General features: G+C 40.4%; 1 protein-coding gene across 1 annotated transcript; it reads right to left on the bottom strand.

Moving 5' to 3' along the window:
• On the bottom strand, positions 1-27,887 carry sfxn5a (sideroflexin 5a). The gene is made up of 15 exons (XM_079573111.1): positions 27,776-27,887; positions 24,435-24,503; positions 22,809-22,886; positions 22,702-22,728; positions 21,735-21,789; positions 20,643-20,668; positions 20,490-20,543; positions 20,036-20,092; positions 19,876-19,941; positions 16,606-16,696; positions 9,890-10,005; positions 8,584-8,669; positions 4,106-4,223; positions 148-259; positions 1-112 (listed from the first exon to the last, which is right to left on the bottom strand). The coding sequence occupies exons 1-14, from the start codon at positions 27,821-27,823 to the stop codon at positions 182-184; spliced, it is 969 nt and encodes a 322-aa protein (XP_079429237.1). The 5' UTR covers positions 27,824-27,887; the 3' UTR covers positions 1-112; positions 148-181.
• Positions 27,888-27,933: the final 46 nt, after the last annotated feature.

Consider the following 27,933-nt stretch of genomic DNA (forward strand, 5'->3'; position numbering starts at 1 on the left):
CTCATTGGTCCACAAAACTCATATGACCTGCTTTACATCAAAACGCAGGTGCAGAAGGTCAAGTATATGCATTTGATTAACTGTGTAAAGACTCTGTACCATTAGCATCATCGCAGTTTGTAGCAATGTTTCATAAGACTTAGTTTAGCCTCTTCTTCAGTGTCAACGTGATGCTCTTGTGTTAAAGTCCTTTGTTGTAAAACAAAACCTCACATTTCGCTGCCTGGGCGATCTCAGGCTCCAGTTTGTCCACCGAGATCTGTGGACGACAAAGCAAAGCGACTCGGCTTAAATCTCGGACACGAGAACAGCTCGATCAGTAAAATGAAGGACGATAACATTTTTAGCCTCGATAAATGCACGTGCTGTGTGTGCTAAAATGAATACAGAAGAATGAAAGCTGAGTGAGCGGAGCCTCCATCCAACCCGTCTCCCTGTGCGTAGAGACAGCATTGAGCACATTATGTATCCGGATCATTTAAAGATCAGTGCTGCTTTTGGAGAGGCGGGGTGTAAACAAAGTGCCGTGCTACAACGGAGCTTTGCTGATTCCGACACGTACTGTGAACTTTATCGCGGGGCAAGAGGGACTCGTGTGAAAACACTTGGAATACCAGCCAAAACAACTCATCACAGAGAGAATAATAACATTAATGCTGGTAAGTCCAACGTGAGAACGAAACGAAACCACCGCCCAGTCAGTGCATCGCAGCTAATCAGAGCTACTGTTAGCGAGAGGAACCCGACTGCTTTAGCCACTATCCAAATACAAGCGCGACAGCCATGTGTGCAGGAGGTTATATTTGAAAAGAAATATACTGTAAGCCTACTCTACTTTTGCAGTAATACAGAATTATCTAAATCCATTACATTTTATTCTAGCCAGGTTTAATTTAACACAGAAGTGAGTTTTTGTCAGCAAATATTTGACCAGAATAATGTAGATGAAATATCAATATTATTGTTATGTTGGATATGTTTAAAGATGATACTGTAAATCAGGGGTAGGCAAGTTTTTATCACAGAGGACCGATTTTCATCATAGCCAAAACACCAAGGGCCGAACCTCACCATTGTAGCCTAAAGTAAAGAATAATTTTGTGCAAATGCAAATGTTTCACATCAGTGGTTCTAAAGTGGTCCGGCTCCGAGACCCGCTATTACCTTAATGACAAGCTGCGACCCAAGTAAAACTGTAATATTTCATATATCTTATAAAATATTGTATTTACCACACGTTTTTACTGAACAAGACGGAGATTTGCTTTTAATACTGAAATTATAATCAAAACAACCCAATAATATTAATCTTAACAGACTCCAGTGTGTTTCTGTGTAGTTTCAGATGGAAAATATTGGAAAAAAAAGTTCCCTGTAGGCTCGCGACCCACTTTTGAGTCCCGACCCACCAGTTGAGAAGTGTGATGTTCTGCAAGGACATTTAAAAAATACACTATAAAAGGACACTATTCCTCGCATTTTTAGAGCACTTTAATAGGTATTTGATATCTTATTTGCATAATAATATTTCTCAAAATCATATTGGGGGCCAGCAGTTCTGTGCTGGAGGGCCAGATTTGGCCCCCTGGCCTGACGTTGCCTACCCCTGCTGTATATTGAGTATTTTTTTTTAAATGTCGTGACAGGCCTAGTTCAAACGCAGAACCTGGTGAGAAGGTTAAGAAACACAGATGGATACAGCGCCCTAGAATATTGTGGCCCTTCTTGTTTGCACTTCGTTTGGTAAAAGGTGTTATTATTGAATGCCAAAAGTTCAATACAGGTTTGCTTACAGGTTTCTTTTTCTTGCCTACGGTATTTGCATTATACTCATTATCATCGTATCATCGTAATATCGCGATATTTTCTGAGACGATACATCGCCCTCAATTTTTTTTTTATCGTGGCAGGCCTAGCCACCGTATTTCCAAAAAGTTATTCAGTCACTTTCCCTTGTTTCTAAATAACGCTATAAGCCTGTAATGTTCCGTATTTACCGCTAATGTGCAAAAGCGGCCAATTTGGCAGGAAAGAGTCTAATTTGAGGCTTGCACACTCCTAATATTTGAACCAGAGACAGATGGCTCCTGGCAACGGAGGCAGAGTCTTAATCAAAAAGCTTGTGTTAGGTGTGAAATGGAACAAATCTGAGTAGGCGTAAGGGGGTCCGGGCGAGCGGGGCATTCGCGGTGCATTTTGGGTAATTCTTTTTTCCCCCCTTCCCTGGCTATATTGGATCGAGTGCAAAAACAGGATTTGAGTGAGAAAAACAACTAAGGCCCTTCCCTGCACATTGCACAAGGAGGAAGGACTAGTTTTCGCAGGACTGTTGGCGGCACATATGTTTTGAAGTTTCTTGCCATATGGTCGTCTGCGTTATTTCCAGCGGTAATTAAATCCTAAACATTTTAAAGCCAGAAACGCTTGGCTCGTGTCAGCTCGAGTCATTTGGCAAAGGGAGGAGAAGAGGGGGGGGGGGCGAAGAAAACAACAACAACAACAGGAATCACAGCAAAAGGCGAGACTTGATAAGCAGATTGATACACGCTGAAGATGTCGAGTAAGGAGAAAAAAAAAACACGCCTGGGTTAAGAGCAGGTCCCGAAACACTTATTAAGGAAGAGGCGCTGCTCAAGTCAATGGGCACAAGTCAAAAGAGGTCGGCCATTTTGGGAGCACCAGTCGTTCAATGGGAGATTTGGCGCCAAGATGTTTTAATAGAATAGGACATTAGGAGTGTCATTATTTACGTGATTACAAGTGTTTAGTTCATGAAGGATTCTTAAAAGGATCTCATTTGATCTTGAACAGCTAAGCAAAGGATTATATTCAGAAATCTTATAAAATAGGGCAATTGATAGAGCTAATCACTACCATCAGTCGACCGTTTGTTTTTGTTTTGATGACCTTCCATCTTTATACTAACATACCCAGCAAATAAATGAACTAAAATGTCACAGTTTATGTAGCGGCTCCATACCTGATTTTTTGAGCAGTGTAATAATAATTCGTTTTTTTGAATACATTGTAAAAACAGACATTTGTGCGTAGTGGATTTAATTTTAAAGCACTTTTATCAATTGTGAACTTGCAGGCTGATTGCTGTTGTGTAACATTACCATGACAGTATTGAGCCTTGAAAGTATTGAAGTATAATTATAAACTCATCCCTGTGAAGAGCTGTAATGGTAAAAATTGTTTCGCAAATTAGTTTGGACCACATGTAACTGCATAAAAAATGCACGCTCCCTTTATTGATTTATTATTTATTGGTTTATTTGGTCAGGACAGTGCATGTTAATGAAAATACAAGGGTCTCATGCATGTAAACAAGCTACACCGGATTGTAGCAAAGACACTCTCATTCATCCTGACTTATTGTACATGTTTTTAGTGGTAGGAGAAACCGTAGGACCCGGGGGAAATCTACGCAGACATGGGGAGAACATGCAAACTCCACACAGAAAGGCCCCGCCCAGGTGGGAATCGAACCCGGGACCTTCTAGCTGCAAAGCGCTAACGGCTACGCTACCGTGACGCCTGGTTTTAACCCAAAACATGCACAATCAGGTAATCAGGTCTCCCAGTTGGGTACTTTTGACCGTGAACGTCATCTTCATTTAGATTAACCTGAACCGAGCACATTTTCTCCAGTTTGGCTTTACCCAAATCTAAAAGCTTCTTGGAAAAAGTGTAAAAAAAAAAAAAAAATAGCAACAAAAACAAGAAGAAAACAAAGATGAAAATGCAAAACGAAGAAACAAAAAAACGAAAATGTGACAAAAATTCACCAAAAAAATCACAAAAACTCAACAAAAATGTGACAAAAAAATCACAAAAACTCAACAAAAACGTGACAAAAAATCAACAAAAAGCAGTAAAAATGTGACAACAAAAGCGATGAAAGTGCAACAAAACAGTGGCAACAACACAACATCAGCTTAGATCAGTTTTGTAGGGCTTAGCTTTCAAATGAGGCGTTACCCCATAGTCCAGGGTCCTGTAGGCATTTGAACTCCAGTCCAGAAGCTTTTAGATTTGGTTAAAGCCAAACTGAAGAAAATGCACTCGGTTAAGAGGTTAATTTACTGTGTAGTGCTGTTACCTGTGACGTCTGGGGGAACAGGCTGATGGCGAGGGGCAGAGCGAAGGCGAATGCGGCCAGACAGACCCCAGCGTGGACAGGCAGCACCAGTCTGGGGTTTCCCTTCAGAAGTGGCAGCCTGCAGGGGCAACAACAAAGTCAAACCTCAGTTTTGTTTTGGCCTCCATACTGCCCCCTAGAGGGTTAGTGACGTTCTGCTGTGAAAATGTGAGATATCATGAATCAGGGAACCTATACCTGATTTTTTTTTTCCCCTGTTCAAACAGTGGCATTATTAGTTTGGGCTCAAACTCGTTTCCAGCTCACAATCCCTCCTGCATATTCGAATTGTTCAAGCAAATTAATTATATGCATGTTTCACGCCCGTATACAGCTTTGAGCGGTGGCAAAGTCAAGCAGCGGGGACCATCTCCACCTTCCACTTCTATCTTCCATCACTCAATAAAAATTTGGGTGTGTTTCCAACATACTACTGTGGTGGCAAAAATACATTTACTCTAACAACAAACAGTATGTAGTAGGATTAGATCTTTTTTTGAGACAAACCATCTCATAGATCTATATAAAATCACAGCAGATGGTCCATTTAGCACTAACCCTCCTAGAATGCGATGATATGTCTTGTTATTTGGTGAAAAATGTTATGTCTTGTGTTTTTTCTTGTCCATCTATCCGTGCTTGGGAAAGACCTAAAGAGTACTCAACATTCAACTGCATGTTCAAATGTTTACAATATGTTCATATACTGAACATACTTAATCCTTCTGTCCTTTTCTTTCATTCAGCTACAGGACATTAGTCGGCTTAACACTGTCTGAACCCTGATGTAATCTATCAATCACACACGAAACCATACCATACTTTTTCTATCCGATCCCCAAGCTGCTAATTAAGCAAAGTGCTTCCCAAGAATCATAAGAACAAATAACCAAAACATAGATGTAAAAATGACAATACAGTGCGCATGTTTAGGTAGCCTTGTTGCACATAACTCCCTCTGCAGACATGCTTCTCCGGTGTCGCTCGTGTTGGGTAGTATGTTTGGGACGGGGAACGCAGCGGGAGCGTCTCCTGCTCCAGTGACGCCTCTCTCCCTAACGAGGAGCGCGCCGCCTAATGAGAGAGCTCATTAACACATGCGAATGCCATGCTTTAATTAGCCCCTATACGTACACACACACACACACACACACCGAACAACATGGAGGAGCGGCACAAAGTCAACGGCACAGAGCTGCGAGGTACGAGAGACAAGTGCATCGCGCTCGCAAACCAGGTGACGTTTCACCAAACTATTACTGCACCTCTCCTCCTCCTCAACACCGGCAGCTGGATCTGGCTACGGGCCATTTCAAGGTCTAAATCAAGGTTCGACTGTTTTTTTGAGCGTGCGATAGGTAGACTTAGCCTCCCGTCGAGAAGTTAATTTATGACTGTCCTGCTGCTTCACAAGACAATGGGGACGTTCATCACCAGAACAACGACAGATGAGGGAGTACAAAGTGGAGATGCAATTAGTTTAAAAGGATCGGGAAGAAGACATTTCTCTGGTTTGCGATTGATTGAAATGTTGTATAACGTTACACATTTTTGCCTTTACAATCTGCTCTAAAGACACAGCTTTGGGAACGTCCATAAATGGTCACGTTTGAGAGGCAAAACAAAGAGAAACAAGAAAACCTATTACTCCACAACTGAAATATGGATGTACAGTGGGAGGAAAATGTATGTGAACACTTTGGAATTTCTTACAGTACATGTCACTGTCAACTGGTCAGACTATGCGGTCTAATGTTTATTAAAATCATAAGAATGAGTAAGCAATGTTGGCTTAAACTAATACCACCCAAACAATTAGCCTATATGTTTTTATTGGCCATAACATGTAAACATTCACAGGAGATATTCCAAAGGGTTCACATACTTTTTCCTCCCACTGTATTTTCTACCCCCAGAAAAGATATGGAGACATGGAAAACAACCACGTGGAATAACACATAACAGTGAATGCAAACCATAATGCTAATGCTAGCTTCATGCTAAAGCAAACTGCTAGCTTCGAATGCGGGTTTTTCACTTCTCGTGGTCTAATGTGAAAAAACATTGATAGTGACCTGACTTTGACTTGACTTTAAGTGTGTGTGCTAAATATAGGCTATAAAGGCTTCCACCAGAACACAACAAAAGAGTGAAAAAATAATGATTTCCATAATGTACTTCTTTCCCACTCGCTAGGCCACGCGCGCTCGTATGACGTGTTGCCACCTTTATCTCTGGAGGGTGGGATTTTATAAAACAGAATGGAAAAAAGTTAGTTATAGGACCTTTTAAGTTCATTGTTCCATCTGAAGTTTCTCCTGAACCTCAAACCCCAGCTGTTCCCTGTGAGTTACACCTCTCTCAGCGTCCTCATAAATCACAGAGGGGCCGTCCAGCTCCCTCTCTGTCCCCTTGTTCCTGCCCCATTGAAATCCAGTGGAGGCGAGCTGACACACAGGCACAACTCACCTGCACGCCTCTCTAAACTCAACCGTCAGGAATCCCAAACACAGCTGGAGAGAGGGAGATGGAGGCATACCCGGCCCTCCATAGACAAAGTGAGCACATCCATCAAAGCGTTCAGACATAAGGACAAACTGTGTCATTATGGCATCATTACGGCCTTATCAGACAACGCTGAGGAGAGCGGCCGGGGTTCAGCGACGATGTGGGTGCAATATTTAAAAACGGACTCGTATTTCTGAGGTTTGGACTTTATAAGCAAAGATATGTCAAATAAAATTGAGCACGTGAAAGGAGGAGACAACTCATGCACCATTCTAACTAATGAGACTTAATAAAAAATATTAGAAACAAACGTGGACATTCTGCTCGGTTCTCAAATGATTATCGATGTCCATGCCAGGGTCGGTTGTTGTTGTTTTTTGTTGCTTTTTTCCACAATCCTTTTGGACACACTTTGGATATGGAAAAGGCTATGGTTTTATTTTATTTTATTGTGATCATCAATGTTATATTATATTATGATTATCTATTAAAGGGACTATACAGAGTTTAAAAATGTTAAAATTATGTATTTTCCTCCTGCTACATGTTCCAACAATGTCCTAAGGTGTAGAATGAGCCCAGACCTGTTCACCACAACTGCCTCTAAAATCCTGCACTGTCACTCAAAAAGGTGTTACTTTGGGTCCGAAGTGCCGTCATGCACGAGCTTAATATAGAAGGTGCAGTTACACGTATGACCTGAGGTGGCAGTAGTGAGTATAAAATGGCTAACTTGCAGCTAGCCCCTTTAATGAAAAAAAATCTGAACATGTGCATCATGAACTGTATATTACATTGGAGGAGGAGCATGAAATAGATGTACGAATTTTCACTGTGATGTTATGCGGCTCCCCGGAGGATCAGGCAGGGTTTGTTTGCTTGAAATCTCCATCTTTCTGTCACTTTCTGTTCCAAAGCTAACGTCCGAAAATTGGCCATGATGTAGATGGTGGGGCGTGGACCTTATGGCAGCCTGGGTCGCCTATGCCTCTGGTCATTGCACATACTACATTGCTTTTCAGTGAGGTGCGGTTGGCACTGGTGACTCACAGCGAGTAGGTTTAGGGTTTGATTCCCGGATCATTTGGTGCCTTTCTGTGAGGAGCTTGTCTCTCCACAGGTCTGTATGGTTTTCCTCTAGGTACGGTTTCCCCCATCAACCCAAAGCACTCAATTAAGTAGTCCTGAGTTCCTGGGCGTAGCACTGTGGCCGCCCTCTGCTCCTGACAGACTGGTCCAGCGGCTTTGAATAATATTTTCCTTCAGGATAAATAAAGAACACCCTAAACAAGGTTTCAAACATTTGGTTGTGTGACCCAATACTTACCACTGTCTTATTCCTAGACGTTTTTTAATATCTTGACACAAAATTGCTGAAGACAAATTAAGAGGGTTGTGTTTCAATAACTCTAATACATGTCTTAATTAATAAGCATGCAATGTCAAAACAGACCAATATTAATTCATTTTTGCAGAAAGTGAGTCATTTACTAATTATCAATTTGCTTCGGATAATTGGTATATTTAAAATAATCTAATTTGGACGAGAGCGGCTCTGAAAAATACTCTAATTTTATTATACTCATTACTGCATTAATTGTGATTCTTTTTACACTAGAAATGTGTCGGAGATGAGAAAATCTGATTAGCAAAACAATGAGTTATTTAAATCGAGTGAAAGCACCTGGAGTTTTGCATAATATTCCTGAAACACCAGCCGAGGTGTTTATGAGAGAAGTTTGATCAAGTTACAATAAAAGGAAAGTATGTGAGGAAAAAGTGTTTAATTAGCTACTAGCACATAATAATTGGACACATCGGGGCAAAGCAATCAATCATTAGATTACATTATTATGTCAAACTGTAAGGCATTCCAATAGAGGAGTGAAAGTCAATAAAATTCATTGTGTATGAACCTGGAATAATCTTACTTTTCCAGGTTGGCCATGATCATCGGAGGGAGCACCAGGATGGGCATCGGCATCACGATTCGGGTCAGCGCCGTCTCTAGAAGAGCCTGTAAAAATAGTATTTCTTTAGTCTGGAATCTCTTTCACATTAGCCAACTGCAGCTACCTTTCTCACAACATCCATAGAAATGTGGTCTTCCTTTACTCTAGGTCTCCTTAATAATTAATCATTGCTGTTGCATTACATTACTTCAATATGATTTAGAGATGAATCACGACTGAAATAGATGCAATTATTTGGGCAACTAAATGTCCTCAGCCACCATTAACATTTTTGAAGAATTGGGATGTTAGAAATGTTTAAGGAATTCTAACAATGTTACAAAGAATGGAGGCAAATAAACGCAAATAAAAGTATAGGACCTTTAAAGGGACTTGATTGAAGTTGTCATTTTCATATTTGCTACTGCCACCTCAGGTGTAACACGTAACTGCAGTTTCTTTAATAAAGGGATATTTCAGGATTTTTGACATAGGGCCTCATATCCTTGTTGATATATATATATATATATATGTATATATTTAACACCTGAGGCAAATCACTTTTAACACCAGACTACTATTATTTTTGACATAACCGTTTTGCATTTAAAAGAACTCATATTTGAGCAGCATCAGCTTCCTGGTTGTAGCTACGCAGTGGCAGAGTGATCTGCTCGTTTACCGGATCTATAGTTTGTTTACCTGCGGCCGGCATTACTACACGTGGAATTCACAAAGGAGTTTTCTACAAATCGGATATGGCAACGTTTGGAGGACTACCCGATGATTTAGAAGAGGTTTTTAATGCAGGCTACTAGTTACCATAGACATGCGCTAGCCTAGCATTAGCCTAGCACCACTTAACTCTTCAAATATAAGAACTGCATGAATTTAAAAAAATCTCCAGAAATCAACAACATTCTGGATAACTAGGAAATGAGGTCCTATGTCAAAAATCCTGAAAAATCCCTTTAAGCTCGTGCATGATGGAGCTTCGGACCCGAATTAACACCTTTTTGAGTGACAACAGGCTTTTAGAAGCAGTTGCGGTGAATTGGTTTGGGGCTCATTCTACACATTGGGACACTGCTGGAGCAAGTAGGGGGTAGAAAATACATAAGTTTAACATTTGTCTAGTCCCTTTGAGGTGTTAAACTGTTGTGCACGTTTTGAGTTGATGGGGAAACCGGAGCACCCAGAGGAAACCCATCATGAAACGGGGAGAGAAACAGGGAAATCACAGGAAAAACATCATTATTGTCAAGGCACAGAGGGATGGACGTACATATTTGGCAGCCACTTTGGACGTCCCGACTACGTTTCCGCTCTTGTCCAAGACGCTGATTCCCTCTGACAGCTCCGACTTCCTCATGAGCACCACGTTACACACATTTGCGCTCGCTGTGGAGAGACAGAGAAAGCATTATGTCTGCGTCTAGAGAAATCTGACATCTTTTATTTTTTTCCACAAATGAGGAGACGGTCTTCACCCTGCGGCTCAGGTGAAAACACGACAGAACTATCGTGTGAAAGCCCCAGAGGAACGTGTTGAGAAAAGCAGCAGGTAAGAAACGGAGGGAGAGGAGCTGAATAGGAGCAGCAAATAAACTGTCGGGTACAAGGCTGATCTGGTTCATTGCCTTTGTGCCTAATGCTGGTTTAGTTACAAAATGTCAGCATAAAGAATCTACACATTTCTTACATTTACTCTATTTACACTTAATAAAGCCTCCTCTGAACCTTAACCTGCACCAGATCCAGACAACTGAAGAATAGCTTCATCCAAAAAGATGAATTGTGTATAAATATATTGCTATTGTTCACTATAGAGAGAGAGTTTGTAGTTGTTGTATGTGCTTTACAATAGGGAATCAACAATAAAGCTTCCTTAATTGATCTGGAGACAAAAAGTGTATTAACCAGTGACATCAAAACAACACAGTGAAATCTCTCTGTGCATAAATTAAGCGGTAAATGATCTTGTTAAGATAATGTTCTCTTATATGTAAATAGTGATTTTTATAGCAAGCTAAAACATCTTCACCTATTTCCCCGGGAAAGGTGGGCTCATACATTTTTATATGAAGTGACACCACACTCCCCAGAGCCTCAGACTCACAGCTCTGTGTGTATAAAGACGTGTGATTAATGCAGCTGATGAGTAATTACCATACAACGTATTTAGTTCATAATGTGCAGTCGACAATGAAAGTGATCAGCATTCAAGAAGGTTTGTTTTTTGGAATGCTTTCTCAATAAAAGCTACAAGGATATCAATCAATCAATCAATCAATCAATCAATCAATCAATCAATCAATCAATCAATCAATCAAAGTTTATTTATATAGCACTTTACAGCAACACCAGGAGGACCAAAGTGCTTCACAGAAAGATAAAACACATTTTAATAACACTAAATAATGACAACCTAGACACAATTCAGTGTGCTCTAAGTATTAAAAGCAAGTATGAAATGATGAGTCTTTAATCTTGATTTAAAAAGGGACAGGTCCGTGAGAACAGACTGAGGGGCAGGCTGTTCCTCAGTTTAGACGCGGCAACCACAAAGGAACGATCGCCCCACTGTTTGTACCGGGACCTGGACACATCCAGAACCAGTTGATCGGCAGGCCGGAGAGCTCTGCTGGGGCGATGTACGGTCAACAACTCAGTTAGATATGACGGAGCGAGACCATGGAGTGCTTTAAAAACAAGCGTCAACATTTTAAAATCAATCCGAAAACGGACCGGGAGCCAGTGCAGGGAGGAGAGGACGGGAGTGATGTGGCTGTGTCTAGAATAGATGAACCGGTGAGAAGACTGGCTGCTGCTTTTGCACTAACTGTAACCGGTGGAGTGACGACTGTGGGAGGCCAGAGTAGAGAGGTTTCACCTTGATCAAAAGGTGCAGCTGGAAAAAGCTGGCCTTGACCACAGCATTTATCTGTTGTTTGAAGTTCATTTCTTGGTCAAAGATGACTCCCAGGTTCCTGACGGCATCACGGACTGGACCCATGACCCTGGACTGAATCTGAGGAACATCCTTGGAGCCAAAAATAATGAATTCAGATTTTGTTTCGTTGAGGTGGAGGAAGTTCGGCGCGAGCCATTGTTTAATGTCCGAAAGGCAGCTATGGAGGGAGTCAAGAGCAGAGGCAGTGTTAGGGAGTACTGGTAAATAAACCTGGACATCGTCGGCATAAAGATGGAATGATAAATTGTGTCTGGCAATGATGGACCCGAGCGGCAGCATGTAAAGTGAGAACAGGACCGGGCCAAGGATGGAACCCTGTGGCACCCCAGATGACAGCGGGGTAGAGGAGGAAGAATAGTCATCGACCATTACAGCGAAGCTCCGGTCAGTCAGGTAAGACCTGAATCACTGCAGGACCGTGCCCTGAACACCAACATGCTCCGCCAGCCAGGAGAGGAAAACCGCATGGTAATAAACATTTCAGACACTAAACAATATAATTTGCAAACATAATAACCTGTATGTTTCCAAAGGCCTGGCATGCATGTAAGTTGTATAATAGTTGAGGAGTTCACAGTACAGTCATCAAACATCAAGGCTCCTAAAATCAAAATTGCATGTTTTCTGAAATATGTATACTAATAGATACAGTTGTGCTCAAAAGTTTACATACCCTGGTAGAATTTCTGCTGATAAAGAATATGAAAGATGACACAAAAAGTTTTTTTTCTCTCAAAGTTAGTGGTTGTGTGAGTTTGCAAACTCAGTTTCAAACTGAGTATGCTCTTATTCAATCATAATGAAAAGAGAGGCGAGCGAAGCCAGTGGAATTAGCGAGCGAATGTGGAATGTCATGTTTTCGTTGCTTTACATATTTTTTTTCTCAAAGAAACAATTTTGACGCTTGTTGTTTTGTTTAATTACTCCAAAAATAAAGCAGGAAAAGTTTTGGCAGATATTTGGAAACACACTGCTAAATGCTCTATTGTAAACAAACGATACGGCAAGTTTATTTGTAATTTTGCCGTTACAAATACACAGCAACGTTGCATAGGTAAATCAGGTTTTTTTGTATATAAAAAAAGCTAAATAGACGGCAACGTTACATGTACGTTGTTTTGTATAACCCAATATCACAACAAGTACCAAAGAACAAAACTGTGAAACAAATAACCAATGAATGTCCAAGCAAATGTAACCACGCAATAAACAGCAGCCGATGGAAACAAAAGGCAAAATTGTACCCTTGATACCATGCACCACAGAGAAAGGCAGGAACAACACATGATTGCTATGAATAAAGCAACTGAACGCCATTATCAGAGCGTGTTTTCGTATTCATGATAAAGAGTCCTTCTGTGATTTGGACAGCGTGTTTGTGAAGGTGACTGACTTTACCTTGTGAAATGGACACAAATGTGCGTTAATGCAGGCAAACCTTTTCTCCTTGACTCCTAATGCGAATAGGAAAAAGTCGTTTTAGTGAGTTTAGCGCTAGCGCCGGGAGCTTTTTTAATTTAAGACAATAGCGTGCGCTTCTTATCTCCACTCGTGGCTACGGGGAGGCAAATTCAATTGAGCAAATCACTCTTTCTACCTACGAGCAATGTTTTTTCAAGCAGACCAATTAACGGAAAGGACACCGAGGGATTTTGGCATGAAAAATATGAAGTAAACTATAAGCACGGACAGAGCTGCTGGCAATTAAAATTGTAACTTAATTATAGACAGTGCTAATGATTGAAAAGCTTGTTTGGGCAAAACATAAAATGTAATTATTTGCATTAATTGTGTTATATGTGCGTTTTAATAGCCAGCTATTAACAACAACTGGTGCATTTATGGAAATACATCCAGGAACGTAACGCATAATTACTTCCAAAATATCACCAATAATAGGAAGCATTTTCAAAAACAATTAGTTCAAATTAGTAATTTCATGTTTTATTGTGATTGGAGTATATTAAAGTGGCCAAAGCATGCAAAAAGGAGACTTATAATACTCCTTTGGGTATCTCAACTTTGATAATTAGCATTTTTGATTTCTGATACCGTTTTTCCAGGCTATAAGTCGCACTTTTGCAATAATTTTGTTATCAAAAAAGTAATAGCCAAACTATTAATAGCCGAACCAGACTCATACCCCCTCTCAGTATAAGTCTGGGGTGTGACTTATACTCAGGTGCGACTTATATGAAAAAATATATAATTTAACATGTTTATTATTTTCACACTGACAGCCTCTAGAGGGCGCTCTAGGCTTGTGTACCAGTATCTGCTAATCTTGTACCACTGAAAATTTTAAAAAAAACGCAATCAAGCAGCAGAAAAAAAAGGGTGAGTGAGTGAGTGATAGACGTGTGAGGGACTTTCGAAAAGCGGAAGTTACTCTTACTGTAATGAAGGAAATGGGAGCTGTCGTGAAGCTTGTCAACGGTGCAGTTACGCCTCCAAGCCCAGGTAGGAAGTTGCCAAGGCTGCCGTCACTTATACTCCGAAACGACTTATATGATGTTTTTTCTCCTTCATTATGCATTTTTTGGCTGGTGCGACTTATACCCAGGAGCAACTTATAGCACGCAAAATACGGTAATGTATAATTGATGAAAAGACTGCAAGCAGTTAGAAACCGGGCTGGTCGGGATTTTCAACTGACCATGACCGCCCTCTGCAGGCAACAGTGAGAATGACACAGAAAACTGTGCGAATAATGAAAGACAGTATGTTCTTCACGAGGGGGCCGAGCTATAACATGGTTAAAAGCAATAAAAACATAATGCATGTCCCCTTTACGGCCTTTATTAAGCGACGGAGTGCCGCTTGATTAGGTTATTACAAATAAATCCAGCCCTTAAGTAAGTAAACAAAAATCAAATGCCACTTTGATTTCCGCTCGCTCCAATTAGCCGTTTTAATTACCTTTTGATATGTGTGGCGCCTGAGCAAACCAACAATACGTCCACACACACAAACAGAATAGGCAGGTGAAACAGGGGCGCTGACTTCTAGACGGCACTTTAGGCATAATTATCCAATTTGTTTGAGGCAGCGGAGTCCTAACGAGCAGCCAATTACCAGGCAAAGGCTGCGCTGTACAAACCTGTTGATTTAATTAGAAGAGTATAGCGGGAGAGGGAGGGGGCCGAGGCATAAAAACAATTTAATTACGAGCCGGCAGCTTGGGGCATTGGGCACGCAGCTACACCCATGGGGCCTGCGTGTGTTTGTGGGGCATATATTTGACAAAGCGCGGCTCCAAACATGTCTATAAACCGCTATTGATGAAAGCATGTTGAAATTAACCACTGGCTCTTAATTGTGACAGAGGGCAAACAGCTTGGAATTAAAAGCATCAACGTGTAATACCGCTAATGGCCACTAGATGTTGGCAGCAAATGAATGGAGTTGTCCCTAGGGTGCTTCCGGCCTCATTGTCTGTACTTTGACTCCAATAATTGGCTGGTGGTGTTTGTAAATGATCTGTCAGATCTGTTAGAGTTTGCTGCTGTGGAGACGATGATGGCCGGGAGGATATGATGTTTAGACACAACACAAACAAACAAAATCTAAGAACAGAGCCTGTGATGATCTAAAAGTTAATGCATCTGTCAGTCTTGTAACATTGGCTAACAAGTGTGATAATGTGATGAAAAAGACTGTTTTTTAATTTTAACATATAATGTTGTCTTTGTTTTCTGTTCTTTATCTTTTCTTACTTTGTTGTTAAAGGCTAAGACAAAGACGAGGTTTGGGGGTAAGAGGTTAAATTTAACCTCTTACCCCCTGCCTTAACCGAGCGCATTTTCTCCAGTTCAACTTTTCCCAAATCTAAAAGCTTCTTGAAAAAAAAGCAACAACGAGGATAAAAAAATGTGATGAAAAAGTGACAGAAAAGCCAGAAAAGAAGAAAAGAGCAAAAAAAAGCGACAAAAAGCGAAGAAAATGTGGCAAAAATGAGACGAAAAAGCAACAAAAACATGACAAAAAAGTGACGAGAAACGATGAAAATGTATCAAAAAGGTGACACAAATGCATTAAAAAAAAGTAACAAAGTAAAGCTTTAAAAAAAAGTGACAACAACGCTGCCACAACCAGAGGAAAATGATCCATTTATATGAGTTTTGTAGATTTGGGTAAAACCGCACTGGAGAAAATGTGCTCGGTTCAGGTGGCGATTAAGAAGCTTATCTAAAATACAGTGAGGAAAAAAAGTATTTGGTCAGTTTCCCATAGACTTTCTATCGGATTTTGGCCAAATACGTTTTTCCCCACTGCATTAACAATAATGCATCTAAATTATGAACAAAGAAGAAGAAGAAGAAGAAGAAGAAACTCTAACAACGGTGGTAGAGTGACATCAAAATATTGTATGTTAATCTGCATTTGAAGTTCAAACATGATCTCAAATACAGATTTTTCAAAAGTAATTCAATTTATCTTTTACAAATAAGCACAGAAAATAAAGACCATAATGCTAATGCAAGCTAAGACACACTGTGGCGCTATTTATTGTTCTATACTAATGTCTAACAACAGGTCACTGGGTCAACTTAAAACCAGGATACACTAAATGCAGGGATTAGTTTTAAGATCCATTCCTGTATTTGACCTGCGTACATACAACGAGGTGTGGCAAATATAAACCACTGTACAAGACCCAGGTTCACAAAATAATAGTCTAGTAGTTTCTGCTTTCTCCGTTACCTTTGGAGCCCAAGCAACAACCAAAAATAGAGAATAGGCAGGCCAAATTATTAATTCATGATTATCATTATTAGTAGTAGAGGTAGTCGTTTTATTATTACTTGTAAACCACAAAGGGATTACAGAATATGTGAAAGAATTTCCCAACTTGAATTCATGCGCCATTCTTAAATCAATTAACAGCATTTCCTGCTCACAGCTGTACATTTGTCAAAGTAAAGTGTGAGAACAGAGTCCTGTGATAATCTGTTGACAAAGGCCACTTCAGATCAAACCTGGTCTAATCCCCTTGTTGAGAGGAGAGCGCGGCTGTTTGAACTCACCCACTGCTGGGAAGGGGACGAACCGCTGCACCAAGAGCCGGGTCGTGGGGCTGAAACGTTTGGCTCGCTGGATTAAGACGTTCAAACCGACCTGAGGCAAAGCAGCAAATTGTAAAATCAAAAGGAATGAATGAACTGACCGAATAAACTACTACTACTACTAAAACTCCAAAATGAGAGCTTGAAGGAATATTATGCATAATAGACGTTATGTGTAACTACTTGAAATTATGTCTATGAATGGAAGAGAAAGTTTATGGCCTGGAGCACCCTTTGCAGGTAGCAGGGGGAAAGACACAGGTAAAAACAGTATACAAGCTTTCAGTGTTTGTCCAATGGCATGCTCACAGGCAATGGCTACATGTTTGCACCCTCAATTTTAGTTAAAGTTCATCTCCATGTACTTTTTTTTTTTTCCAATATGTGATTATGTGTCTTAACCTCTTAACCCCCGCTTGAACCCAGCACATTTTGTCCAGTTCGGCTTTACCCAAATCTAAATGCTTCTCACCTGGAGAGCAACGGCAACATGTGAAAGATACGACCTACAAAACTTATCGGAACTTTTTTGTTGCGTTGTCGCCGCATTTTTGGCACATTTTTGTCGTGTTTTCATTGGGTTTTTTTGTGTGGCTTTTTTGTCGTGGTTTTGCCATATTTTTGTCCTTTTTTGTTGAGTTTTTGTTTCATGGTTGTCACCTTTTTGTCGCTCTTTAGTCACATTTTTGTTGTATTTTCATCCTTGTTTTTGTTGCTATATTGACACTTTTTGTCAAGAAACTTTTCGATTTGGGTTAAACCGAACTGGAGAAGAGGTTCAGTTGGGGGTTAAGAGGTGGTATTCTGCTTTTTGCAAATATTTGGTTGCAATCTTTATCACTATCTTTCACTTTGTTGGTTAGATAATATAATACTGATCTAAAACAGCTAAAACAAAATATAAAGTAGTTTAATTTCATCACTATCTTTCACTTTGTTGGTTAGAAAATATAATACTGATCTAAAACAGCTAAAACAAAATATAAAGTAGTTTAATTTCATCACTATCTTTCACTTTGTTGGTTAGAAAATATAATACTGATCTAAAACAGCTAAAACAAAATATAAAGTAGTTTAATTTCATCACTATCTTTCACTTTGTTGGTTAGAAAATATAATACTGATCTAAAACAGCTAAAACAAAATATAAAGTAGTTTAATTTCCGGATCCTCCATGCAGTCTCCAAATAAACCCCATTCACCCCAATCCTCTGTCTATCTGACTATATGTTTTGAATGAAAATTGAGGCCTGTATGTAGCACCTGTACAGTCAGTCCCCCAGTTTGAGAAACACGCTGTAAAAGTGCATTGTCCCATGCTGGAGAAGTGGTCAATTTTTTGTGCCAACTGCAGCTTACGACACATTAAACGCAGCGGTGAAAGCCTATATGTGCTCAGATATCACACCCGTGTCACCTCTGCCCCCGGCTCTTCTCCGGACAGCGGGGGGTCGTCACCAGAGCGGACGTTTAATTGGAGATCTCCGCCCCCCACCCCGGCCTGTCGCGACCCCCGCCCCGGACCCCCGCCTTGTTCTACAGCAGGACGGGTAATTGGCTCGGTTTGAGGCTCTTGTACGCTCTAAGGGCCGAGTCAGGCAGGTGGACCACTGCGAGCGCTCTTTGACGTTTAGGGCTTTGATGGGACAAAGGTAAGAAAAGGCCTGAACTAAAAAGAGGTCTCTAATTAAATCATTAGACACTGGCTGGACATTCATACATAGATTAGGCATACGGAGGGGAAATACCTGGTCATTATTGATCCACCACATCAAACATTGATTTAAATTTAAATACAGGAGTCATTGGCGCAAATCATACACCTACTTAAATAATCTGATTCAAATCTAAAAGTTAGTGAAGTGAATCTGGACATATCAAATTACCAGACCTCTTGACCATTTCGTCAGCCAAAAAAGCATAATTACAAAGATTCTTTTTTTGGTCAAATGTAGGTTTTTGTTTCATTCTACTTAAGTGTCATCGGCTTTGTCCTCAACCAATCAGAAGGCCAAAGAAACGCCTTCTGTCCAAATGTCCACTATCAGCCATACGAGCCCCGTCACAGTATCTTTATCAGGTCCAAAGCGCTTTACAGCAAGGAACCAGTCACCCATTCACACTCTCATTCATACACCAATGTACGCAGACACTGGAGGCAAGTAGGGTGAAGCGTTTTGCTCAAGGACACATCGACAGTGTGCATTTGCGGGAGCTGGGATTCGAAACCACAACCTTCCGATCACGAGACGACCCGCTCTACCAACTGCGCCACTGTGGCCCTCAATCATCCACAGCTTCATGCCCGGAGAATTTAGAGCAGGAGTAGGCAAGTTTGCTTCGAGGAGGGACGATTTTCATCATCGCCCAACCTCACCATTGTAGCTCAAAGTAAAGAACCATTTCCTGCAAATGCCAATGTTTTACATTATATATGACATATTGGGATGATCGGCCAGGAAACTTAAGAAATACTGACAGAATTTCCCGCATTTCAGAGTACTTTAACAGGTATTTTATCTCTTACTTGTATAATAATATTTCTCAAAATCACCTTGGGGGCCAGAGGTTCTGTGCTGGAGGGCCGGATTTGGCCCCCAGGCCAGATGCTGCCTACCCCTGATTTAGAGCCTATAGGCCAGAGTGACACTTCATTTGAAAGCTAAGGCCTACAAAACTGATCGTAACGGTTTTGTCCCATTTATAAGTGTTTAAGTGTCCCATTTTTTTTGTCACTTTTTTGCCATGTGTTTGTCACTCTTTTGTTGTATTTTGTATCTTCTGCTTTTTTCAAGAACCTTTTAGATTTGGTTAAAGCTCATAGACAGTTAAACAGTGATGGACATAGGGTGCCCCAATACCTTTCACTGCAGGCTAACGGCGCATGTTAGCCATTTTTGAAGGGGTTTTAGGAGCCAGCTCCACTATATAGAATAGGGCGACGAAACATGAGACCGAATGACAAGCCTGTGCTCAAGCATGACTTAAAGAGAGGCCAAAACGTGGCAATGTAAAGTCCATAGGAGCCAGGAACTTCCGGCTGCTATTTCCTTATGGTCACAGGAAGAGGTCGGCCACAATAAGTCCATTCTTAATTTTACAGTCTATGGTAAAGCCAAACTGGAAACTGGTCAGTTCAGGAAGGGGTTAAGAGATACATTTTCTCAAAAAACCTAAGAATCTAACTTCGCAAAGAGAGTAATGAATTTCTGGCTTTTTTGGGGTACTTACAGCTATGGACACAGCACTGGTCACTGCTCCGAGATATCCATAAACAAATGCAGACGTGGGATTAGGCTGAAGAGAGAAAATGATTAATACGCCAGAAGATTGACGGTTCTGACAGTAATGAAAATGGTGCATTGACCCGGAGCGTGTGACGGCCTATTACCCGGGAGGCGTTCCTGTTGCTGTAGTTCACACAGGCGTTATGGCTCTGATTCAACCACTGTCACAGAGAGCAGAGTGTGAACAAGTCGCCAATACGTTTGGGAGAAAGAAAATGGGATTCACAGTCGGAAGCTTATGGTGGGTAAAAGTTCAGTATAGCAGCCAATGACCACTCGCTGAGAACAGGTGCCAAGGGAAAAGAAAGGGTTTACGAAACATAATTAATTGTAATGTCCAATTTGCACCACCTCTGAACTAAAAAAGGCATAAACAAGAACTAAATCAGGGTTATCTTTGCTAAACCATGGATAAATCTTGGCTAAAATATGACTAAACCATCATGGATAAATTAGGACTAACACAGGGCTACATCTAGACTGAATCAGAACTACAGCAATACATTACTACACTCAAGGCAAAGAGCTCTGACTGTGGCTTGTGTTTAAATACATCACCTGCCAGAAGATGGTGGACACGAGGGTTTGGTTTGGTAAAAGAAGCCCAACAACCTGCACAAAGAAAACACGGAGCGGGATTGATACGAAAGCCACATATGAGACCGGAGCCTTCACTGCTTTCCTCATTACGAAGTATGAATGTAAACTTACCACAGGTGTGCCAAAGGGGACAAAACCTGTGAACAAACAAGCATATCATTACGATCAGTTTATAAAACATCTATTGAATTACTTTTCTCTGCCTGTTTTGAGGAAGAATGGCTAGTGCTGAATAGTGATTTTATAGAGTGTGCTCGAGGTGGGAAACAAAATCCTTGTTTGGAAGATGTGCAAATTTACAAATTTGAGTATGCAGTGATGAAAAGACTTAATAAACAGTTGAAGAGAACACTTTAAAAACAAAGTAGGAGTTGCACATTTCTGATGCTTTATGGCCTGATTATTGTTATTTAGAAAATCCGAAAAGATTTGACCAAATTGCACAAACATTCTGCCTACTGAGTCTAACTTGTTCTAAATATATTGGTCCAAATTGAATAGTGTAGCTTTGTAAAGGTACAGAGGCAACTTAGACTAGGAGCAGTGCGTCTGGATCAGGGGTGTCAAACATACGGCCCGCGGGCCTGATCCAACCCGCGAGATGATTTAATCTGGCCCCTGCCCTCTAAAGCATACATTTCAGATTATGTAAAAAAAAAGGAAGTCTCTACCCCCTTCTTCCTACTTCCTGTGTGTCCCAAAATGAGTCTGACACCCCTGGTCTGGACATTAACTAGAACAGATAATGCACAGTAGCTGGAGGATTAGCCTATTACGCATGTTTTATGTTAAATTGAAATGTTTTTTCCAAGTCTGGGTTTAATCAAATGTCTCTAAATGTCAAATCTCACAGCACAACCTTTTGGTCGTCATTTTCACGAGTACTTTCATGTTTAGAAACTTATCTCGAGCTCTCCTTTAGTTTAATTGGTGCGGCCCGCCGCTGGAAGTCACACCTTTGCTCCTCGACGTCTGACATGAACTCAACATTGGTCCTAACATTTCTGCCTCTGATGTCAGTATAGTCTGCTCACTTAAAAGGTGTTTTAGATCGGACCAAAATACTTAATGTCGTTCTGCTCTGAGGACTTAAGGACGTCTGAATCTCGGTGGGGGACGGGGTTTAATCAGTTTCCAGCAGAGTGACCTTTCCGGGGCCGCAGACAACCTGAAGATCTGTGACAGTAACAAGAGCAGTGGTACCTGACATGCGGAAGGGCATCAGGATCTTCTCCCCTGTGTCTGGGTGGATGATGGCCTGAGAAAGCCAACAGATTGCAAATTAAAGCATTGTGATTCAAGCAATGTCATTTTTGCATTGAATACAAATGTGGTGAAATGGTACCTCATTGCAATAAGTAAAAAATACTACTTATTCATAACATACAAAGGAACATATTGATCTTCATTGGTTGGTGAACTTCGTAGAGAAACCAACAGGCGGTTCATAAAAGGTCATACAGGGTAGGGCTGGGTGCTGTAAAAAAATTTAACGATACTTCGTTTTCGATACCGATGCCTGAACTATACTTTTTACTCAAATATTTGTAATCTAGAACCAGAAAACAGAACAGTAATGTGTGGAAACTCTATGCAAATTTATTTATACATTTGGGAGAGCAAAAATAGGAAAATATTATTTTAAGAAATTAGGCGGGAAAATGGGGAAAAAAAGAAAAACATGTGTAGTCAATTTTGTTTAAATTGACATCAAAACTTGGATCTAAAGATATAAGAATAAGATTTTCTTTGGTACCTGGTTTCAAAACTTTTATCTTTTCGATACCAGTAGTGCCTAAACTTTTTTCTCCCTACCATGCTGGTATCGTTTAACGGTACCCAGAACTAATACAGGATCATACCGACACTTCACCAACTGCGTGTGAGTTCAGTGAATAGTTTGTGGTGGTCGGAGGGGCCAATGGTGCCGATTGGCCGCCTCCGTCTTTCTACAATAGTAGGTAACCACCATCAAGAGTGAATTAATAAGGACTAATGGTAAATAAAAATGACCACAGTGTAGCGTTGAGAAACCTGTCAACATTGGCTCTTTGAGTGGAATGCAAGTGGGAGCCATTACCTTTTATTTTCAAAAGCTACCAAAAAAATACCTCATCTCATTTCATTCTGTGTTCAATAAAATAGGTTTCGTCAGTGTCTTGATACTCACCTGCTTAATCTTCTGGGCTTTCCACAGCTGTGAAACACCACAGAACATTGGTTGCACATCTCACTGATTGATCGAGTTAATCTTTACACAGATGTGTTTGGCTGTACCTGTTCATTTGTGACACCGGGCGGCAGAGTTCCTTCTTTAAAGCGTTTGAGGAGGTTGACGCTCTCCTGAAGACGTTTCTGATTCACACACACAGCCAGTGAGCTCATACGTAAACAAAGCTCTTAAGATGATTCACATTTCATTGAGTTACATACATTTTTATTGCTATTATGGCCCAACAAAATCCTCTTTTGTCTAAATAAGTGCCTCTGTTTAAACACACTGAACTTGGAGACCCATCTTGTGATAATTGCATTTCACTAAAAAGTTCCACGCTGCTTTCCAGTTGACAAATGAGCTTCCTAAAAGGCAATGATGGTGATATTTCTGTGCTATGATCACCGGCTAATGCAGGGGAAAATACAGGATCATGTGGCCCAATTTGTACTAATTAGCTTTCAGCGACTGAGTGTGAGAATATAATCAGAGGAGGTCATTACGGGCAAGTCGAGGCTGCACCCATCCCACCAGGAGTCCACCGCCCCTCCCTCCCCTTCCCCCCCTTCCACTCTGTTCGCCCCATCCCGTGAGCTAGTGCCGCTATTACTGTCACCGAAAGGGCCCGCTAACAGGTTCATTATCCACTGCACCAGAGCAATGATGACATTAAGTGAAGTTACCACAACAAAACCAAGAAGAGGGAAGAAGGAAGGTTGTTAAGAGGGCGCCAGCGGACACGGATTTGAGAAAAAGTTACAGGAAGTGCTTTGAAAACCGCCACATTGACGAGAGAGCGATTTAATTAGAAGGGTTAATTGCTTTGTTGTGCGGAAGCTTTTCAATTACATTACAGCACTCTGCAACGTAGGGCTGCACATGCACAATGGTCACTACAAGCAAAATGCAAAGGCTTGTTTATGTAATATAATGTCCTCCTCTGAAAATGACAAAATATGTCACAGGAAGAATTAAATATGCATGAATGGGAGGGCTGGGTAGGAATGAATTCAGCCATCTCTCATATCATTAAAACTGTGCAACCTTATGAGCCTCTTACAGATCGCATTTTCTCTGGTTCAGCTTTACCCAAATCTAAAAGCTTCTTGACCTATAGGAGCCTATAGGCCAGTGTAACACCTCATTTGAAAGCTAAGACCTACAAACCTACAAAAACTGACCGTTTTCCTCGTTGTTGCCATCACTGCCATTTTTTTGTCATTGCATTTTTGTCACTTTTTTGTCACACTTTTGTATATTTTTTGTCCGTTTTTTTGTCACATTTTTGACAATTTTTCATCAAATGTACATCTTTTTTTTCACATTTTTTGTCATTGCATTTTTGTCCCTTTTTTATCACATTTTTGTTGCATTTGTGTCAATTTTTCATCAAATTTTTGTCACTTTTTAAAAAAATATTTTTTGTCCCTTTTTTGTCACATTTTTGTCAATTTTTCATCAAATTTTCATCACTTTTTGGGATATTTTTGTCCCTTTTTTTATTGCATTTTTGTAAATTTTTCATCAGATTTTCGTCACTTTTTTGCAGAATTTTGTCCATTTTTTTATTGCATTTTTGTCCATTTTTGTTGCATTTTTGTCCAATTTTCATCACTTTTTGGGATATTTTTTGTCTCTTTTTTTGTTAGTGAGTAAAACATACAATTTTAGAAACAACAGCAGCTCACCTCACTGACCAACAGAGTCCTGGGGTCAATCACATCCAGGAAGTGTCTGAATCGACCCAAAAATGTGTTCTGGGCAAAAATAAAGAACATCAGCAGAGATGATAAAACTGAAGCCTTAAAGGTGTATTATGCAATTTTTTACGAGAAAAAAAGCTTAGATTTAATATGTGCGTGCGGTGAGAGGGTTCGTCCACAGTGAAAACCTTCCAAACACTGTGATGAAAAGTAACGGTGTTATGCTGTCACTTAAAGCTGCCTTAAGTGATGACTTTTTGATTTTTTTTCATCAGTAGGTAGAGTAGTGAACCCTGAACTGCGGCACATTTACTGAAAAAAGTTCTGTGATGTGGAGGGAAACTAGTCTATAAAGTTGACCAAGTCATACTTTTCATAAAAATGGCAGGTGTACCACATCTGACTCCTGTTCAATGCTGTAAACCGAGTGAAATTGAGGATTTTAATGGAGTTTTTCCAGCTGCTGCCGCTGAGTAAACGGCAATATTAGCTCGAGCCAGCTGTTTGACACACCAGGTGGAGCTAGCTCATTACCATCCCGCAAACTGTTTCTGATACAAGTCTTTTAGGGACGCAGACTCACTCACACCATTCGCAATTAAATCCTATAATGACTATATGCCAGAAATACTCCTCCCTTGCAATCACTTACAGTCCCACACAAAGCATAAGGAATGAAATCTGAAAAAAATATGATCGACACCTCAGAGGCGGCTGGCTTTATCGGACCTTAATTATGCAAACTGCTAATTTGGATGGAAATCTGGACTGCGATTCGCTGCGGCGCCTTGTGACTTCCCGAACATATGGACAACTGTTAAAATGTGGCGTGGGGGTTTTAATCTGTTAATTCAATTATTTATTTGCCATTTGAGTTCGACAGTCTGAGGGGAAGAGTGGGGAAGTGCTAAGAAGTGAAAGGGTACTTAGATTAATGCTATAGGGCTTTCATAAACTTCTAAATATATAGCTTACATGTCTATAGTGTAAATAGACAATAGTTTAATACTGAACTGTCAAAAAGAATGATGACCTGGTTTTATGGTCAACATTTCTGTAATTACCGGGCACTGCACAATATATCGCCAAATGATTGTAATCACAATATTAGGTGATGCAAAATCCCTATCGGCCTGTTGCAGACACATGACCTGCAGCTGCTGCTGGAGGCGGCCATATCTGGGGTCTATCATGTCACACCTGTGTTCATTATGGGCACTTACCTAAAAACAACATTAGTCTGGTCAAATTTTAGCAGCATGGAGAATCAAACGACAGAGTCACAAAGGGAACCACAATAAGAGTCTGTTAATTGGTGAAATCTCAAATTAACAATGACGACCTTTGTTGTACTGCCGTAATGTACGTGTTTTCCGTGTAATTTAAGACTTTGGTAAAATATTGCAATAATATAGTTATTAGGGCTGGGACGATCCACTTTTGTCACGATCTGATACGTATCACAATACTCAGAGGCCGAGCCGATACGTATTGCGATACAGTAAATAGTTATGATAAATAATGTTAAAGCCTTAAAAGGGACTATACAAAGCTTAAAAATGTTAAAATTATGTATTTTCCTAACCCTACATTTTCCAGTCATGTTCTAAGGTGTAAAATGAGCTCAGACCTGTTCACCACAACTGCCTCTAAAATCCTGCACTGTCACTCAAAAAGTTGTTACTTGCATGAGCTTAATATTGGAAGTGCAGTTACACATATGACCTGAAGAGGCAGTAGTGAGCACAACATGGCCAACTTGCATCTCGTCTCTTTATAATGTGTAAAACAGTCATATGTCCAACGTTTATAAACAAAATGACATTTGACACTTATTGAAGTGTTAAGATTGAAAAGTGAATTAACATAAAACGTAACAAAGTGCTGATAATGAAAAACAAAGGAATATATGATAGAATTGCCTACACACACACTAGTATTGAAAGTATTGCGATACTTGATAAGGTCTCGATACTTTGTATTGCTGCAAAAAGTATTGCGATCCAAATCATATCCGATATTTTGTCCCAGCCCTAATAGCTATCACAATCGATTTTGTTCAATAGCGTTACATCCTGATTATATGCGGCCAACTAGCCAACGCCATAGCCGCTGTATAAATCACCAGCCACTTAAAGCTGAGGTACCTGATTTTTTGCTGTTGTAGAAAACATTTATTTTTGCCACCTCAGAGTATGTTGTAAACACAGCAAAACACAGGCCTTATTGTATTGTCTGCACCTAAAGTTTTATTGAGTGATGGATGATAGAAGTCTTATCGAAATGAGTGGAATTTATCATCACTTTGTCACCACTCAATGATGTATATGGGTGTGAAATGTGCATATAATTACATTCTTTGAACAATTTGAATACAAAGGAGGAACTGTGAGAGCTAGAAACAAGTTTGGGCCAAAAAAACAGGAAAAATCAGGTACCGCAGCTATTGATAGGTGTCACATGACTTGGCATCAACTGCTGATCATGTGAATGAAAAAGGCCGATATTGAATCCTTACTGTAAAAGTTGAAAGAACAAAGACCCAAGATTATTATAGAAGCTTTGTGGAGCAAATCACAAACATATAATCATACATAATAAATAAACTAGGTTCAACATCAGTGCATTTCCTGGTTGGTATTCAAAAAGGATATATTCATTGTGATGTTGGCCCCTGCCCTCCACCTCAGATTATGACATAACTTTTTCGAGCCTACTGATTTATTCCTGGAGTTCAGAGATAGTCCACACACATGATGTTGACTCAAATATCATGTGTTTATCAATAAGCGTAGTTTATGTGTAACACTAGCCACTGAACCACTTATATACAGTTATGAGGTGATTAAAAGAAAATGTGTCAAATTATTGTGAAAGTTGTTTACTTGGAATTCAGAACTTTTTTGCTCTAAGCCATTTAAACTGGAGTAGAGAGGCTATTGCATTTTAGAGTCTTGCTAGTGTTCAGATTCCAGTTTTATAAAAGTTCAATAAGTCACTGGTAATCTTCCAGTAGATCATAATAAAGTCATGGTAAGGGTCACAAAGCGGGGCAGTGTACAAATTATACTGCCAGTACAAATTACCAACTTACATCACAAAACAGCTTTACTTTAGGCTATTTCATGCACCATTGCATACAAAGTAACTTTTACAGATAAGGCGAATTTGCTGCAGTTCAATGCGTAAAAGGACAGGACTAAAGAGCAGTTCACTGAGCACCGTCTCGTGCAGGCTGCAGTTGGCTACAGCTGTTTCCTGCTGGATGTTTGCACTGACTATTGAAAGGCTTTCATGTTATTGTGATGGAAAATGTTGTTGAATACCTGGTCGAAGCGGGGCTTTCTGAGCTGGAAGAGCGGGTAGTCGGACATGCTGCTACCGCTCTGGGGTTGAACCGTGGGTTGAACTTTCTCCTGTTCCAGTTCGGAGGAGCCGCGGACGTCACGCTCAGCTGAGCTCGGTTCAGGGTAAATGTAGTTTT

The sequence above is a fragment of the Gobius niger genome (assembly GCF_951799975.1).
Source record: "Gobius niger genome assembly, chromosome: 16".
NCBI classification, from domain to species: domain Eukaryota; kingdom Metazoa; phylum Chordata; class Actinopteri; order Gobiiformes; family Gobiidae; genus Gobius; species Gobius niger.